Raw genomic sequence first — 19484 nt, forward strand, 5'->3', positions numbered from 1 at the left:
CTCCTCATTATTTGAATGCATTTCAGACGTACAGCATCTCCTTGTGATTTGAACGAATCTGCTTATTACTACTACAATATGTACTCATTTTAATTCACCTCAGCTGCAGTGTTTCCTCATTATTTCAGTGCATCTCTGTCATACAGGATCTCATTATTTCAGTCAATCTCCCTATTAGTACGGTATCAACTCATTTCAGCAAATCTCTTCAACACAACATACCTCCTCATTAGTACGGTGCATACCACCATAAGCACACTATTTCCTCATTAACAGTCTCATGGCATTATATCAATGCATCTCATTATTTCTGAGCCTCCATCATTATTTTAGTACTTCATTATTTCAACACGTCCCATTGTTACGCTATTTCAGTCATACAGTATCTACTCATTATTTAATCAAATCTCCTCACGACTACAGACTCATTGTTTCAATCACACAGCATCTCCTCATTATTTAACTGAACCTCCTCATTATCTAAACGTGCTTCAACCATATAGCATCTCCTCATTCGAACGACTCTCCTCATTGTTCAAACGGGTCACCTCATTATTGCGGGATCCGCCCATCACGCCAATTTCTCTCAATCGAACGGCCTCCCCTCATCATTTCAACAGATCCCCCCATTCGTGCATTACCCTCATTAGTACAATATCTCCTCATTATAGTTTATACTGATGTGTCTTTTCATTTGTATAATCATTATACATTATAATAATGCATCTCCTCAGTGTACTGTGCACTTTGTTTGCCACACCGACTGTGCCGGGACCCGCCTTCACCTGTTGAACGACTCTTCTTTCCACGTTACTTTGTACACCAGTGTGTCAGTGTACATACCACGGTGATGCCAGACTCATTAGCACTGACTGAGCCCACTGGCGGCCTGTAGTTCCCTTAAAGGAAAGGCACGAGCTGATTTGCATATCTGCTAATAAGCAGCACCTGGGCTGTAAAAGAGGACGTGTAGAAACACAGCACCACATCTAAACCGCGCTTTTCCGCGCACGGCGTCGAAGCAATCTTTGGGTAACAGGTACTAGACACCTTCCGGCCAGGTAACACACACACACGCGCCAATTTATTACTGTTCAAGTCTGACCGCCGGAGACCGCATAACCGCGCGATACACTCTAACTCACGCGCCAGGGGTCAGTTCACAAGTGAAAGCAACACTCACTCAGAGTAAAAAATGACCTAATCTTAACAATAGTTCGAGGACCCGCCCGTTCCCGAGCCAATATGATCATAATATGTCATATGGACTACGGCACAACTTGCTGCTGGACTTCACGGAAGCGTTCCGGTAAAAAAAAAAAAAAATCATGGAAGCGCAGCGCTGCCGCCGTTGAGTCTCAACCGGCAGCTTGGTGGAGATACACGCGCCGCCGGCGGACCCCCCCCCCCGCACTCACCTTTGCACTGCAGGGGGGTCGCCGTGGTGATCTTCACCGTCCCCGAGATGGACTCCCCGGGGCTGTACACCACCTTGTTGCTGGCGAAGGAGATCTCGAATTCCTGCAGCTTGCCCATGATGATGCTGGCCGCGTGCGGAGCGAAGGGCTACGCTGCGCGGTTGTGACTCGTGCGGGAACGGGAGCCGCGCGCGCGCGCTCCACCTGCCCCGAGCCTCCGTGCGCGCGCGGCGGGCGCTGACGTCACAGTCACACCGCACACAGTCGGCACGCCCTCAACCGTGACCACGCCCCTTTTACCTCCTTTTACCGCATTATCCTCCTCTTAGCATGCGACGCTTTGCACTTAACGTGCTTCACTCGTCTTCCGACGGCGTTTGATATATTTACATCGGTTTAATATGCTGTAAATGGGTTTCGTAGTGTGTGATCCGAGGGCTGCCTGGCTGAGAGTGTGAGCTGATTGATGGAACTCGTCCAATTCCAGTGCGAGGGTCCGCAACGCATCGCCAGCGATCCGCGCTGCCTGCCTCGCTCACTCACTCACTGCACGCGATCTGTACAACTTCGGAAGGGTTTTACCCTGGTTGCTCCTTTACGGGCCACGTGACTGAGGAGACCACCCGCACTGGCACCCTGCTGAAGATACCACGAATCTCCAGAATAATGGATTAACGAGCCATTAGCTTATAAGCAGTGGAACGAACGGGTATTGTGGTTCGAGCTGGTGCCTTACAACCTCAGGTTGCTGGTTCAAATCCCACCTCCTGCTGTAGAACCCTAAGTTGGTCAAGAGCAAGAATAACCAGTTGTATAAATGGGTAAATCATTGTGAAGTCGGTTAATATTACAACAAGCCAACGTGGACACAGGTGTCAGATAAATAAACAGTAATAATAATACTGGTATTTTTTGCTCTGGTTTCCCCCACTAGCTGAGATATGAGCTTTTGAAAAATGACTGTGACACTTCTTGTCCAAGGCAACTTAACTGACCTTCGCAAATGATTTACCCATCTACTACCAGGGTCACTTTTACTGTATAAATTTAGGGTGAGTACCTTGAAGAGTACTGCAGTAAGACAGGGGATTTAACTGGGAATCTTCAGCAAAAAAAAAAAAAAAAAAAAACACACCACCTCCCCCTGGGCAGAATCATAAACTGACAATCCTACCCACTGAATGTCTGTCCACCTGCCAGGGCCCTGGGATTCGCCGAGGGATTATTAATAACTTAAGATCGCCAAGCAGTGGCTCTGCAGCAGGGCTCGTGTAACTGCTAATATCCCTCGGCAATGAATGAGGCGGATAAATTAGGTCGTTTAGGGATACCGTTCATTCAATGAAGTGCTTTAGGAGCAGGAAAATCCAGAAAACCCATGAGCTCACTTTGACCCAAAGTGGGGACCCTTTGATGCTTAATCACTTTTCCTTAACTAAGCTCATTTAGGTTCCCATCTCATTACGTGTCTAATGGAAGCAAAGGAACCTGCGTGCGCCTGAGTCCCCAGGCTCAGGAATGAAGCCTCCTGCTATCGATGTGTGTGTCCGTTCGCTCACGGGACTTTGGGTGTACGCAAGATGCACCTGCTGCTGCTAGGTGGGCGCTCTGCTGGCTTCAACAGCCCGTCTGCTTAAAGAAAGCACCTTTGCTCCTTGATTCAATTAGGAGCCCACGAAGAAGTGAGGATGAACAAGATCTGTGGTCCAGCCTTGAAGTTCTTCCCAAAACAGATACTTCATACACTATTTGTCCATAGGAGTTTGTTGGTTATTAATTTATTTATCTGAAGCTTTTCTACAAAGCAACCTGCACTGTTAGGTTTGTACTTAAACTGCTGGTGCTGATTGGTCTATAAATACGGCGGTAGAGGGGGGTGCGGTGGCGTAGCAAGTTTGGCTGGGTCCTGCTCTCTGGTGGGTCTGGGGTTCGAGCCCTACTTAGGGTGCCTTGCGACAGACTGGCGTCCCATCCTGGGGGCATCCTGCCCTGTGCTGGTGGGTTAGGCTCCGGCTCCCCGCGACCCCGCTAGGGATGAGCGGTTTCAAACTGTGTGTGTGTGAGTTCAGCGGTAGTACGAGAGCAGGTGGGGTGGTCTGAACCCAGACCATTCAATTACAAGGCAATAGCTCTAATCACTATGCCACCTGCTTCCCATTAGCATTAGCCATGAGCTGAAAAATAGGTTGGAGGCACTTGAACCAGGAACCTACTGGTGAGAAGTCCAGGGCTGTATCCCCAGCAATGCTACCTGCTGCCCATATTGACTTGTTTTTTTAATCTTCTCACTGTAGCCACCTGGTCCTGAGGGTTGTGATTTAATGACTTACAGCTGTTGACAGGCCAAGACAAGGCGATCAATGGTATTGATGAAGAACGCAAGTGCACAGAGCAAATATAATAAATTATGCAATTTCCTGTTGCCGACACCAGTATTGTGTCTCCCTCGTTCCTTAACCGCATTCAAGGTGTGGCGTGGCGTGAGACGCATCGCGTTTCCACGACGACAGACGGAATTGTTGCCTGACTACCGTGAAATCACAGCAGTGGCTCGGCGAAGCTGAAGCGGAGATGAGCCGCTGTCGCTGTTCCCTTCTCTCCTCTCCAATTTCAGAGCCGTTCACTATCCAACTTAATTATATAGTCAGGAAGACCGACAGTCTGGAAAAAAAATAGCCCCACAAACGCTGTGTTTTTCAGCCTTATTATTTCACGCAGTCTGAAATCTCACTTTGTACAAGACAAAGGACTTTATCAGGCTTTAATTCAAAGTGCATTTTATTCCCTTTGATGTTGCTGAATATCATGAAATCTGTTAATATCGGAGTCCTGTGACCCTCTGTTGCACTGGTAATCTTTTGTCTCCTTTGCAGCTCATTGTGATAACCAAACTCACCAACTTTAGGGATATTATTTTTTTGAAGACCCCATTTATGCATTTGGAGTCCAGCATTTGTGTTTGTATAAAAATCTGACTTTATTAGGTTCGGAGCTCTGCTGGAGGGGGTGTGCCTGAGTGGAAAACACAGTAAATGTAGAGAAAACTGGGCTGGTATTAAAAATGAAATTTCCATGGTTACCAGCTGTCGGTTCTGCGCAACTGAAGTGTATGCTTCCATCTAGTGGTGCTTTCTCTCACTGTGTGGCTTGCGTGAGCAGATGGAAGGTGTCAGGTTGAGGCCTCAGCTCGCAGCCTCTCCGCTTCTTCATTCCGCTCACCCGTGGGAGACCGCAGGTTTCGTTCTCGACCGATTCAACGTCCTCTGTCATTTGTATCAGCCACTCAAACGGCACGTGCTGAAGCAAACGCCATGCAGCAGGAAGCCACCCACAAAACCAGAGGTCAACATGGTTGCCAGTTAAAGTTGGTCAAAATTATAATCAAACGCAAAACTCTTTCTTCCCTGATTTGTTTTGTATGTAGAATTATTAATGGACATACTGGCACATGATTTTAGAACGGATTTCAGGTGCTGCCCCACGGTATCGGACTCAGCTGCTGGATGATGTTTTAGAATAAAACTCTACTTAAGAATAATTAGTAAATAATCCGAATTATTAATACAAGGACACTTATATAGTTCCTACGCAATACATAGCAAAGTAACTGCAAGCTTCAGATGTATCTATGCATCTTTAAATTGCCAGATTTATCAAAATTAAGGATCTGATCGAGGACATTAAGAAATGTAGTTGGCATAAAAGCTTGAATGCACACAAACACACACACTCACTGCTGCGGTTGCACACCATTGCCCTGTAGTGAAGGATCCTTCTTCTTCACTTTCAGGTGCTCTTCTCCTCCCCGGTGTCGCCTTCCAGGAAGCAGGTGCGTGCGATGGCCTCGCTCACGGCATACGGGTCGCAGTTTGCTGCAGGTCGGCGGTCCTCAAAGTAGCCCCGTCCCTCCTGGTTCACATGTCGTGGGATGCGGATGCTGGCACCGCGATGGGCCACGACGGCGGTGAAATCATGGATGCTGGAGGTCTCGTGAAGACCCGTGAGGCGACGTACGTTGTCTTGGCCACCGTGGGGGTCGTATACGCCGATGTGCCGGACGTGGCGCCTCCTCAGCTTCTCCACGGCCTCCTCGATGTGCCTTTTTGCAGGAGTTGGGTTAAACCGAGCATCACTTACCGTGAACAAATCCAGCGGCAGCATGCAATGAACAGCACAGTCCAAAGACATGCTGGTCAGGTTCCCCCATAGCATGCGAGTGACACAAAGAGAGTGTGTTCCACTGATGTATGGATGAGTGACCCATTATAGGTAGTTTATCCAGCAGTGTGAGTCTTCGGGTGCTCTGGTTTCCTCCCACAGTCCAAAGACATGCTGTTCAGGTTCCCCCATACTGTGTGAGTGACACACAGAGAGTGTGTTCCACTGATGTATGGATGAGAGACGCAGTGTAAGTAGTGTACCTAGCAGTGTAAGTCACCGCGGTAAATAAGGTGTGTAGGCTGATAACACTACATAGTTTCCATTGTAAGTTGCTTTGGAGAAAAGCGTCTGCTAAATAAATAAATAAATGTAAATGTAATGTAACTGCATGTCGTTCATCTGTGTATGTTTATAAAAGCATGTTACAAGCAGTAACAAAAGTTTGAGTTCTCTTGCTGGAAATTACTTTTTTTCATATTTGACAAAATTTTACGTCCTTCATTGTCCTTCTTTCACAGAAAGTTTTCGCACAACTCTGAGATGCGTTTCAGTTGGTGTCTCGCTAAAGAATTTGGGAATGTCCAGCTATCTGTACCCCTGATGAAATACCATACCTCTGAAGTATGATCTGATAGCCACCATGGATGAGATCAGCAATGGACTTGGTGAACATCATGAACTCTGTCACCAACAAAGCAGCCCCAGTTCATCACACTGCCCCCACCGTGTTGGACGGTGGGAGCTGAACCGGAAATTCATAAACTCGTCCTCTCTCTATTTTAGACATACTCATCAGCTGGCCCAAAATATTTTCCATTTTGACTCATTCAAAGGATCGAGTTTCACTCCTGAAACATGCTAGTTTCTGTGCCCTTTGTCTCTCGGGCAAGTCTGGTTTCAGTCAGGTGTAAAGAATCTTTTGACTGGTACAGTATTTATGAGTGCACGAATGTGTAAAGTCTATGTCTGGTCATCTTAGGCTTGTGTGTGGTGTGTATCTGTACGGTTAAGAGTCTAGTGTGTGTGTGTGTATATGTTTCTTTCTCTGCTCCCCATTCTGTATCCCTGATGCTCACCGCAGCCCCCCCTCAGCCCGGGTGGCCTCTGTGCTCACGTTGGTGTGGCAGCCCGCCCCATTCCAGTCCCCCGTCATAGGCTTAGGGTCCAGGGTGACCAGCACCCCGAAGTCCTCGCACACGCGGTGGAGGAGGAATCGGGCCATCCACAGCTGGTCAGCCAACTCGAGACCCTCGCAGGGTCCCACCTGGAATTCCCACTGGGGGGGGGCAGTGAATGAGAGAGGAAAAGAATAAAGCAGTAGTGAGCGAGAGATAGAGGGAGAAAAACACAAAGCATTCATGCTGTCTATTGTCACACAACGTACAGAATATAAAAAAAAGAACACTTTCTATACCTATTTAAAATCTACTTTTGCAGATAACACACAGTCTATAAATTATTAAATTCAAAAAAGCATTTAAATCAGTCTGTTTATATGCAGAAGTCATTTCGGTTTTAATTTGCTTTGGGGCACTCTTCCCAACAGACCAACGAGTTAATTTCCCGATCCCGCGCCATCACTACTTAGTATCGCATTGGGGCAGCATGCGGCCGTGCTGATTAGAGCTCATAACTTCCGATCAAAGGACCCAGGTGTGAATCCACCTCCTGCTGTAGTACCCTTGATCAAGGTACTCACCCTGAATTTATACGGTAAAAATTTTCCAGCAGGATAAATAGGTAAATCCCTGTAAGTCGCTTAGTGTACATACCCAGCATTGTAAGACACTTTGGACAAAGATGAACAAATAATTAATAACTGTAGCACAATATGAACTGTATGCACGCCTTTTTTTTGGCCCTTGGACCCTGGCTACAATTTGGACATACAGGTATTTTTTTGACTTTGTCTAATACCAGGTACACACATACACACACATTTTCGGAACCGCTTGTCCCAGACAGGGTTGCGGGGAACCGGAGCCAACCCGGTAACACAGGGCGTAAGGCCGGAGGGGGAGGGGACACACCCAGGACAGGACGCCAGTCCATCGCAAGGCACCCCAAGCGGGACTCGAACCCCAGACCCACCAGAGAGCAGGAGTGTGGTCCAACCCACTGCGCCACCGCACCCCCCTAATACCAGGTAAATATCTTCAAAACTGATGTAAAGAGGTCACAGGCATATACCTGGGAGGGCATGACCTCCGCATTGGTGCCGGCAATTTTGATACCAGCGTACAGGCAGGCCCTGTAGTGGCAGTCTGCGATGTCCCTGCCGAAGGCCCTGTCCGCGCCAACGCTGCAGTAGTATGGACCTGGGGTGTAAACATGGTACAGAGCACGTCAGAGTTCGTGGGTGACCTAGTGGAAGGAATAAAAAAACTGGACAAGGAATAATAAATTAGTCATTACTTAATAGAGCTGCAGGTGGCATCGTAATTAAAGCTCTCACCTTTCACCAATCAAAGGGCCTGAGTTTGAGTCCCACTTGCAGTACCCTCGATCAAGGTACTTACCCTGAACTGATGCAGTAAAAATTACCCAGTAGTGTAAAGGCCTAAGCATTGCAATTATTGTTGAAACATAACAGTGTAGGTCACTTTAGGGTAAAGCATGGGCTAAATGAGCAGTTATAACTAAATAATGATATACACCAGTTGTATGAGTCCATGTAGACTCTTTGGACAAGTGTGTACAAAATTAGTGAGGTTGACCGCACCAGTCAAAGGTACAGCAGCAGGGCTCCTTCTTAGGCTTAAATTTACCCTTTGAGGTCCTTGTACTTGTGGTAAAGATGGATGGGCAGTGGGAAGAAAACACATCATCAGGGGTTGGGGTTTGGGATGATCATTTTGGAAATGCCTCTCACCATAAGAAGACATTCTGTGGTCAGCTGTAGGTATGTCTTCCTAGCCCAAGCAAGGTTAGGGTTAGAGCTAGGGGTTAGGGTTGTGATTGGAGAGTTTCGGAAAAGCCTCTCACCCTGTCGTCTTGGGAAGCCGTTCTGTGGCCAGCTGTAGGGATGTCCGTCGAACCCAAGCAGGGTGTACTCCTGTTCCATCCCAAACCAGAGCTTCAGGTCCCGCACGTCCTCCATCACCTTACGGCAGGAGGCGCGTCGGTTGCTCTCTATACAAACAGATCAGTAGGTGATGCACCATCAGCTGGTTATCAGGTCGTAACATTTCCATTTAAATTTATTCATGTAGCACACACTTTTCTCCAAAGCAACATAAAAATCAGATTAAAGAAAAGAGCATCGAGAACAGACACAGACCTTTAAACACAGGATTATTGAAGTTGTTTGTCTGATACTAACTGCAGTCCTGCTCTCCAGTGGGTCTGGGGTTCAAGTCCCGCTTGGGGTGCCTTGCGGCGGACTGGCGTCCCGTCCTGGGTGTGTCCCCTTCCCCCTCCGGCCTTACTCCCTGTGTTGCCGGGTAGGCTCCGGTTCCCCGTGACCCCGTAAGGGACAAGCGGTTCAGAAAATGTGTGTGTGTGTCTGATACTACCATGCTGCTGATTCACATCCCTTGAGTAGCTGCCTATAACACTTAAAGACATGGGTTTGAGACCGTTCTTGAATTTAGCAGGGATTCAGCAGCTCCGAGGGACAGCGGGAGTTTATTTTTTACCGAAATCTTTAAACCCACAGCAGTGTACTACAAATGGAAGCACGTGCTGCAGACGCCTGTATTGCGATACAGGAAATGGTTCATGACTCCTGACTTGAGGCTTTGCCAAGAGCATGCCGGGAATGAATTTTCCCTTCATCTGGTATGAATTCCAACATTGGGTTGAAACTGGGTATCTTCCAACAGGTTTTATGAGCTATTTACCCTGTGTTCCAATTTATTTTGTCCACAGCCTGCATATTTCATACATTTTAGTGCCTAAATACTGCTGTTTATCTTTGGGAACAAGAATAATGCCTAATTATCATGCACATCAAAGGACTTTAAATGGATCTGACATAATAATGTACTGGGCGTCACTGTGTCGATTTACTTCCCCTAAAAGCTTTATTGGCACTCTCGGCCGCATCGATCCTCCTCTGGACCCTGTCCTCGTTGTAGAACGTGGAGGCTGGAGCTGTCCAATAGAGGATCTGTCCCTTGACACCGAGACCTTGAGCAGTCTCGGGTAATTCTTTCTAGTGGCGATAACAGCATAATGGTTAAGGTCAGGAATACGTGCTCTGCATATTGGTTTGAGTCTCGAGGTTCCCCGTTGCTGTACCCTTGAGGACAGCGCTTACCATACTCCTGTAAAATACCTAGGTATATAACTGGTAAGTAACATAAGCTACTTTGATAAGAGTGTCAGCGAACAATAATCAATAAGAGTATGTATAATAGCCCAGTTTACACTAGATCTAGGAGGTAAAAGCATCATTAAGTAGGATGAATAACTGGTGAAGATGGTGAGGTAGCTGGTGGTGCAGTGGTTAGAGCAGCTGTCTAACACCTTAAGAGCTCAGGTTTGAATTCCACCTCCCACTGTAGCACTGTTTGACTAAGGTACTCACCCTGAACTGACACAGTAAAAATTACCCTACTGCATAAATGGGTAAATCTGTGTTACTGATTAATGTGCAAACCTCACATTGTAAGTCAGTGGAGAAAAGTGTCAGTTAAGTGAATGAATGATAAAAATACAAATTTACTGTACTGTAAGTGATACTGTCGAACCTGCAGGCTTGCGGTTGTAGTGGAGCACCTCGCACAGCACCAGCTTGTTGGGGTCGCAGGTGAAGGGGTCACGGAACATACGCACAGGGAGCAGGCACACGTCGCTGTCGCAGCCCTCCGCCTGGTATGTGCTGGAGCCGTCAAAGTTCCACTCCGGAACATCTGTCGAGCAAGGAGCGCGAAATAAGCCGGGTTTCAAAAGCACCTGGACAGGTGCTTCGTGGGTTGTAGGTTCAATGCCCAGCAAAGTCTTCATTTTGATCTTGGTGCATAGCAAACTGATTGAGACAGACTAACTTAAAATATAAAGAATGAGTCAGAATTTACATACGTAAAGGGAGCAGACAGCTTAGGAGATATGGAGCTGGGTTTGTTACCAGAAGGCGGCAAGCTCAAGTTCCGTGCATTCAAAACACCTTTCTTTGGCAGCGACAATTGATACCATCATTATGAACATGAGTAGGCGGTGACACCGGAACGAGTCACCGCAGTTGTACTTTATCAGAAACGTATGAACTGTAAACACAACAGGCTGTGCACACTGGCCACCCTTCACCCCCCCAAATGAAAATCAGGGTCCCTTGTCCCCTTTACCTTCCAGGTCCTTTGGCTCCTGCTCAAGCGTCCGCGTCTTGCAGCGCAGCGATTCCCCGGTGCCATCGATCCACACGTATGTCACTTGGACCGAGTCTCCCTGGGACAGCGCCAGGTAGTGGTGTCGCCGGGTGACCGACAAGGAAGGCATGGTGCACCTGGAAGGAAAACTTGATATTCTTACTGTGTTTTTCATTCATTAAATGTCTTCAGATTTTCTAATTGTGAAATTTAAAATGTTTATCTAAAAAAAAAGGTTATATAGTAGTTCTGTAAATCTGCCTATTTTTCTTAAAATACTTGATCATAAGGTATCTGATTATTTGGATATTTGAAACGAAAAGCACTCTGAGCACAATGATGTGGAAGGACTAATTAAAAATCCAGGGTGCGGAACTTCTTGAGGGCCGAGAACGAACACAACAAGGACCGAAAGCGTTAAAGGGTTAAAATTTACAGGAGTTGGACAAAGCGAGCGAGGATCCTCCGTGAAACCGGTCTCCGCTCCTCGCTGATCGACACCCGGCCGTGGTTTTTAAATGCTTGGAGGCATAGGTTGTGACACAGCAGGCCTGTTCTCTGGAGAGATGACGCTGTGAAACGATCGATGGGGTAAACAGGAGACCAGCTCAGACCTGCAAGGGAAGCAACAGAGGAACAAGCACCAAGGTGGGGTCATTAGTTGCTCTCATCAAGGGCAGTGGGCAGCACTGGTAGTCATACCACACCTTTTCGACCTTTCCGTATGAAAACGATGAAAGAAATCTGCGTGGGGGTAGCAAGTCTTGTAGTGTTCAGAACCATTACCTTGCAATCAGAAGGTTGTTGGTTCAAAACCCCACTCCTTCTTTAGCAACAGGATACTTACCCTGAACTGAAGCATTAAATCTAGCCTACTGTATAATCACTGTGAAACTGATGATGTAACGTGTAATGCTTGGTGAAACTGCTAAACTGTCCTTTCTCTGTGTGTGTGTGTGTGTGTGTGTGTGTGTGTGTGTGTGTGTGTGTGTGTGTGTGTGTGTGTGTGCAGGGTCTACCCTACCTTAAACCATACGCTTCCATGATAGACTCTGGACCCCCATCACCACTCTAAACCGAAAAAGCGGTTATTGACAATGGATGGATGCGTCTTTGTCAAGTATATTGGAATCACGGTTACAGAGCGATTTTATAATTAGGGGACATTCTGGAAATTTCCCACTATGTGTAGCAACACCCTAAAACCGCGAGGAAAAAATGCATCTGAAGCACCGCGTCCCGAATACGCCGGTCTCCTTTTTCCGAAAACGCCCGATAATGCGGGAAGGTGCTCATCTATCGCTCTCTGAAGAACAAGCAGCGAGGGCTCGGCGAACACGAGCTCCCGCGATCCGATCTGTACGTTTCCCGCAGGAAATTACCCGCCCCATGAGAGACGCGCTGTCAGGTTGAACAACAACACACATGTCAGCTTGGCTGCTGATTCCTGTCTTCACTTCACTTCACTTCACAAAAACACACACACACTTACAGGGGAACACACAATTAAAGACAGAGCTCCGATGTTCCTGTCCAGCAGAGCGTCCCATGTTTCCTCTCTGGCGTGTCGCACCCGGGGAGCGGAAACCGCCTACATGTGCAAAAGAAGCCGTCGGGGGCAGAGGCAGCACGCCGGTCCGGGACGGACGCCAGGGGACGGCGGGCACGAATCCCCCAGGTGCGAGCTGGACGAGGCCCGAGAGCGTGACGCAGAACGTTCCGGACGTTTCTGCGGGAAAAGGGAGAACAGCGTGCTTGTTTACCGTTACTCTGTGTGTACTCTGCTGTATGGATCTTTAGCATTGCTCAGCTGCACACCCCTCGCTTTCATACAGAGCACTCTGCGATCCATCTGTTTACGCAGGTCCCTGTTCCTCCCTTTCTCTCGCATAGTCGAGGACGCATATTTATTCCATCAATCCAGTTTCTGTAACCGCTTATCCAATTAGGGCCGCAGTGATCTGGAGCCAGAGCCGGGAAACGCAAAGCCTGCCGTGGGTTAGGCCACGCGGGGGGTGCCGGTCCGACCCGAATCGGCGGTCGCGCGATGAAATGCGCGTTAAGGGCAGTTTGGAGCGGGTGACGGCAAGCCTTCCGAACACGTGAGGACACGTGCGCGCGCAGAAGAAGAAAGCTGGCACCGGATTCGAACCCGCGGTCGCGGGGCTGGGAGGGGACAGGCCCGCTCGCCAAGCAGCCTGCTGCAGACTCAAAGTGCCCCAGCTGAAGCCTGAGGTTTATGCAACCTCATCATGACTTCACTGTAACCAGTCACTGGGGTTTGGATTGAGAAGTTGTATAAATTATTATTGTGAATGTAATTAGTTGTACCAGCATTTTCCGCTGAATACATCTTTCCAAGAGGATGCAGTATTAAACACAGGCTGATTCGGAAGAAACTCCGAAGATCGACGAAAATAATTTTGCGCGGCATTCAATAACTCTTTTCCCGCAGAAAGAGCCTGTGGGTGACAACACTGAGAGGTTCTTAGGAAGGTGCTGATTGGCCAGCTTCCCATGCAACTGATTGGTCAGCTGAGGATGCACGTTCTTTGCATCTGATTGGACCAATGATAACAAGAGTACATTCCGTGCATCTGATTGGTCCGTCGATAACAAGCAGACGTCCTGTGTGTCTGATTGGTCCTACCCGAAGCTAAGTGTACATTCTGTGCATCTCATTGGTCAAATGAAGTCATGTGGGAAATTCCGTGTTACTGATTGGTCAACTGAAGATGAATGTACATTTTGAATAACATCATTCTGTGTAACTGATTGGCCCTATGAAGATATGCATCAGTTCTCTTTAATATTTTCTTCATTTAGCAGACGCTTTTCTCCAAAGTGACTTCCAATGAACTCTGTGTAGTGTTATCAGCCCACATACCATATTCACCGTGATGACTTACACTGCTAGATACACTACTTACAATGGGTCAGTCATCCATACATCAGTGGAACACACTTATTGCCTGTCACTCACACACACTGTTGGTTATTTAGAGTCACCAGTCCACCTGAACTACACGTCTTTGGACTGTGAGAGGAAACCCACACGAACAAAGGGAGAACATGGAAACTCCACACAGACTGAGTGGGGATCAAACCCACATCCTCTCGCGCAACCCAGTGGGACAGCAGTGGTGCTCGCTATGCCATCATGCCGCTCTATTACTTATAATCATCATCAATCATCATCATCGCCTTCCACCTCTCCTAGTGCATAGGCCGCCGACAAGGGCTCTCCAGGTTTCTCTGCCAAGAGCTGAGATGTCTTGAAGCTTCCTTGTTGGCGTTCCTGTAGCTGGCAAGGTTTTTACGGCGTGGGGTAGCTAACCCCACGCCCAACCCTCCTCCTGGCGGAATTTTATTACTTATCAGTCCACATATTTCTGTGCAACTGATTGGCCCTATCAAGATATATGTACGTTCTCTATTACTGATTGGTCCACATAATTTACAATCTATCTAATTGATTGGACTGTAGAAGATGAGAGTGTATTCGGTACATTTGACTGGTCCGCTGATAAAATGGACATCCTCTGTAATTAAAGGGTCCATTGAGGAAAATTGTAAAATCAGTGCATCTGACTGGTCCATTGATAAGAAGTGCTCATCCTAAGCAGCTGACTTACCTGTGAGAAACTAACTCAACCAGTGCTGCTCCACATTCCGACTTATTTATCTGAGGAAATATTAAATATGCCCCCTCTGACCTCCACCTGGATCCCCAAATACATAAAAACAGGCAAGAACATATCCATAAAAATAAATGTCTGGACATTTAATAGTTCCGTACATAACACGTTTGCATAATTGCACAGTTATGGAAAAAACGTTTTTGAAACATGAGGTCATCTAAGTGTATAAATAGCACACATTATGTATTTTTTTTCAGTCCCGCTGGAAAAAGCGGTCGAGGGCAGCAGGGTGGGGTCTGTCTGTGTGCCTTTACGAGCTGTGAAGCTGGTGCTGTGAAGGCACCCCTCTCCCCACCTCGCTCCCGCAGCGCATGCTCAGATTGCTTTATTGTCATGAAAAAAAGCATTTTGCATCACTTTAATTTTGCATACAAATAAAACAGCAAGCATCAGTGGAAAAAAAGATATATAAAAAGAGTTTTATATATATATACTGTATATAAGAAAGCGTATTAGCTGATAAGCCACAATTCAAAAAAGACCTCATTGAAAGCCACCGTTTAAAACTTACATATGAAGACCGCTGAAGAGCACATTACATGGACAATAAGACATTTTCAATCACTTTGGACAGGAGCATGTCAGTAATTCCCAGCGTATTTCTGTCCGTCCGTCCGTCTTTGTCAGGCCTTCCGGACAATTCTGGCCCTCTTCCTCCAGTCCTGACCCCTGTCACTCCTCACAGGGTGGAAGGTGACCCTTGAGGACCTTTGGTACGAATGGATGTTGCTGGGATGAGAAAGGAGACAGGTTGAGGACACGTCACACAGCCATCCGTACATCAAGCACCTCACATTATGTATATAGTACATGTACTAATAATTAATTCAACTGTCGGATCACTCAGTGCAAGTCCTGCGTAATAATTAATCTCTTTTCCTATTCATTTACTGGTTATTATTTTATTATTATATTTATTATTTTAACTATTTATACAGCTGGGCAATTTTTCTGCACCACTTCGGGGTGAGCACCTTCACGAAGGGTTCGGGCTCCAGATGCAAACCCAAAACCTACAGTATGGCTATTATACTTCGTATGAAAATACTGTGTGTGTGTGTGTGTGTGTGTGTGTGTGTATAAATGTGCCAAATAACATGCTTTAGTCTAGAATAAATAGGCAGCATTTGCTCCGTATTGAATATTTGCCAACAATATTTGTTCTAAAAAATGTTTCAGATACACCCGTTATTTTTTCATAACTTCACTTTATCTTTTTCTCATGACTCTTAACAGTTTTCTTTGTCAGACACACAAGCCCTCGTTCCTCTTTTATTTCATTCACAAGTTCACTGCAGCAGCAGCTTCTTCTAGAGATGAGCAACCACATTTCAAGTCTGAAATAAACACCACATGTTGGGTGTCCGACTCCCCCCCCCACACACACACACACACACACACACACGCGCGCGCGCCGAAAAACATACATGATGCAAACACACACACACACACACACACACACACACACACACACACACACACACACACACACACACCAATGTCAACGCAACATGCGACGCGTTCATCCCTGCATCTCTCCGTTACCGGTCGGTTATCGGTTCCTTACCTGGAGCTCCACGTCGGGCCGCCGCCGGGGGTCCGCGGTTTGGTCGCGTGCCGGCGGCGCTCCATCCAGCCGCACACGAGCTCGTGGGCGATCATCACGTAGAGCAGGAAGATGAGCACGGCGGGGTCCATCCCGCACCCGTACCCCGGGGAGCGGCGGGAGGAGCAGGGGGCGGAGGAGGGAGGTTAACGGGAGGAGGCGCGAGACAGTGTGCGGATCCCCCCCCCCCCAACCCCCACCCCGCCTCCCGTCCCGCCACTGCGCATCACCACCTCATCTCACCGCGAGCATCTCTGCTGTGTGGGGAGGGATCGCATGTGCCGGGGGTGCAGCCCTGGGCAGCGCGAGGTCCGGATCGCCCCCCTCCCCCCAAAAACACACACACAGCTCGTGCGCACGCCCCCCCCCCCCCCCCCCACACACACACACACACACACACCCCCTCCCGCCGCTTTAACGCCCAAGGGGCTCGCGCATCCATTGTTCATCCATGAGAAGACATGATGCGTTAACACCACGCATACACCGCAGAGCGTCGTGTGTCTGAATTATAATAATCAATTTTTAATAAAACACAGTGAGTCACCGTGGCGCCTAATAAACTACATGATTAAAAACTGAACATCCAAAACATGGTTTTGGCCGAGCCCAATATATCAGTGATGACAGAAAGGAGAGGATGTTACCGTGGAGACACTGTGTTGCTAGGGGTGGGGTGGGGGGAGGATTATTTTTTTTAGGAATTATTTTAACCTCCGTGAATGCAGAAAGGCTCATTAATCATGTGCTTTGATGTTTTTTTTTTTTTTTCTGTTTCTTTGTTTGCCTGTTTTCCATTGAATGGTGTCACTCCATCAGATCCATTGTTGACAAATCAGAGGTGAAAACGAGATGCTTGAGACCTGTTCAGTTCTGAAAAGAGCAAAATGCGGCACGTTATAGTTCTCTTATTTAGGAAGCACAATAAAGACTTTCTGTAAAGGCAATTTAAAGGAGATGTTGTTTCTGCTACACTATTCAATGAAAATACCCCAAGGTCACTGATGTCAGCCAGACACACAATAACAATTACCTTCACCCTAACCCCTTCCCTAATCCTGGTGGCTAACCTTGCACGATGGCAAAGCAAGAGGCATTGCTGTCTCGCAGCACCTGAACGATGTGAGAAGACATGGGATCGATCCCCACTTAGTCTGTGTGGGGTCTGCATGTTCTCTGGGTGCTCTGGTTTCCTCCCACAGTCCAAAGAGGTGTTGTTCAGGTTCACCCATAGTGTGTGAGTGACACATAGAGAGTGTGTTCCATTGATGTATGGATGAGTGACCCAGTGTAAGTAGTGTATCTAGCAGTGTAAGTCACCACGGTGAATAAGGTGTGGGCTGATAACACTACACAGAGTTCACTGGAAGTTGCTTTGGAGAAAAAACATCCAATAAATAAATGTAAATCCTACTGCTGAGTCTAACCCTATCGAGGGGCAGCTACCTTTGGACCCAAATCCCCCTCTGGCTGTAGTACCCTTGAGCAAGGTGTTTCCTGTAAAAATTGTTCCAGTGAAATTAACCAGCTGCATAAAAGGGCAAATAATTGTAAGTCACTTGGAGAAGAATATCAGCTAAATGCATAAATGCTAAGGTGTTAACTGTCATCTGTGTATTACATTTACAATTATTCATTTAGCAGATGCTTTTCTCCAAAGTGACATACACACACACACACACACACTGTCTGAACCGCTTGTCCCATACAGGGTCGTGGGGAACCAGAGCCTAACCCAGCAGCTCAGGGCGTAAGGCTGGAGGTGGAGGGGACACACCCAGGACGGGACGCCAGTCTGTCACAAGGCACCCCAAGCAGGACTTGAACCTCAGACCCACTGGAGAGCAGGACCCAGTCCAACCCACTGCACCACTGCATCCCCCCCACCAAAGCGACATACATCTCATAGAAAATACAACGTGTGTATTACATTAGGAGAAAGAGACATGGCTGCAGATGTGCGATTCTTACGTCAGCTTTGTTTCTTTCTACTTTATGCACCAACGTTCATCACACGAGTAGGTGCATAAAACTCGTTTTTTTTTTTTTATTTTTTTTTTTAAGATACACAAAGATTTACCTACAATACAGGAGAACGGCATCTACCTCTCTTTTTCTACATGCGGAGCCGCAAGAGCTACAGGTGAAATGTGTCTCTGTATTTATGTACACAATAAATAAAGGTTTTCTGTGCTGAAGATACTCCATCAGCAGGCTCTATAAATCATTCAAAGCGTTGACAAAACTGAAAGAAAGAATAGCCAAAGGTGCCGCAGGGTCAGCGTCTGCGGTAGAGGCTTTGTGCCGTGACAGGTGTCGAACCCGCCCACAACTCTCGCTTCCCACAGCAGAGAAAACGGTGATGGGGAAAAGGGATGAGAGATACATTTCAGCTCCTGCTCTGGCATGGTTCTTTCCTCAGAGAAGCAGCATCCATCTGTCATCCCCCCCTTCATGGGGCAGCAGGTGATGTAGCGGTTAGGCTAGACTCATCATGGTCTGCAGGTCCTGGGTTTGAATCCCTCTCCAGCTTTACTACCCTTTATCAAGGCACCAATACCGTATAACTGGGTACATCACTATAAAGGATAAAAACAATTGCTGTGAAGCACAAAGGTTCTGGAAGTACGAAAGTTTTTGGTTCTGGCTCCGATGTGGTGGATCGAGCTCCCCCTCTCACTCAGAACTGTCCATATTCAAAAAGAGTCTGAAAACTCACTTCTTCTGGTCTCACTTCACCCATGATCTCTTAAGTTCATGCAAGCTGTAAATATTCACGCACTTTAACTTTGAGATCATATCTGTTAAACAACGGATAAACCTTGACGCAGCTACTCCTGTAATGTAACATACATGTTTATCAAAAAAAAAAAATATTACTAGGAAGGTGATTAGGAATCACCGATATTCGGATAAAGTTTTATGCAGCTACTCGTGTGATGTACATTATTAGTTCATATCGTGGAAAGTAACAAACTAACTGCACTTAAGAATTATGCATCTGCATTTAATTCTCTTTCTCCTAATGTAATGCACACATTGTATTTTCTATGAGATGTACGTCGCTGTGGATAAAAGCGCCTGTTAAATGGATAAATGTAAATGTAAGCTGCCTTGGAAAAAAGGTGTGAGGAAGGCAGACTTCCATGTTGCCTATAGGGAGCAGCGTGGCAAACACACACACACGCACACACTTTCTGAACCGCTTGTCCCATATGTGGTCACGGGGAACCGGAGCCTAACCCAGGGCATAAGGCTGGAGGGGGAGGGGACACACCCAGGACAGGAT

At 47.1% G+C, this 19484-nt stretch overlaps 2 protein-coding genes across 5 annotated transcripts in view; both read right to left on the minus strand.

Annotated features, from left to right (window-relative positions):
• arrdc1b (arrestin domain containing 1b) overlaps positions 1–1644 on the minus strand; it is a 39726-nt gene extending 38082 nt beyond the window's left edge. For both annotated transcript variants that reach the window (XM_029252908.1, XM_018732964.2), the window contains exon 1: positions 1419–1644. In XM_029252908.1, coding sequence (XP_029108741.1) covers positions 1419–1536 — 118 coding nt within the window. In that variant the 5' untranslated portion in view covers positions 1537–1644. The remainder of the gene's footprint in view (positions 1–1418) is intronic.
• Positions 1645–4113: 2469 nt separating this feature from the next.
• Positions 4114–16497, minus strand: LOC108922580 (glutamine synthetase-like). 3 transcript variants are annotated; one of them, XM_029252588.1, is made up of 10 exons: positions 16157–16497; positions 15101–15318; positions 12381–12617; positions 11325–11502; positions 10868–11025; positions 10274–10435; positions 8565–8711; positions 7770–7897; positions 6656–6855; positions 4114–5517 (listed from the first exon to the last, which is right to left on the minus strand). In XM_029252588.1, exons 3-10 carry the CDS (start codon positions 12436–12438, stop codon positions 5205–5207), a joined length of 1344 nt encoding a protein of 447 aa, XP_029108421.1. In that variant the 5' UTR covers positions 12439–12617; positions 15101–15318; positions 16157–16497; the 3' UTR covers positions 4114–5204. The 3 variants fall into 3 exon arrangements, with proteins under 3 accessions (XP_029108421.1, XP_029108422.1, XP_029108423.1); XM_029252590.1 differs by having other exon boundaries at positions 5310–5517; positions 6694–6855; XM_029252589.1 differs by lacking the exon at positions 12381–12617.
• Positions 16498–19484: the final 2987 nt, after the last annotated feature.

Source organism: Scleropages formosus, chromosome 6, assembly GCF_900964775.1.
Source record: "Scleropages formosus chromosome 6, fSclFor1.1, whole genome shotgun sequence".
Classification (NCBI taxonomy): Eukaryota; Metazoa; Chordata; class Actinopteri; order Osteoglossiformes; family Osteoglossidae; genus Scleropages; species Scleropages formosus.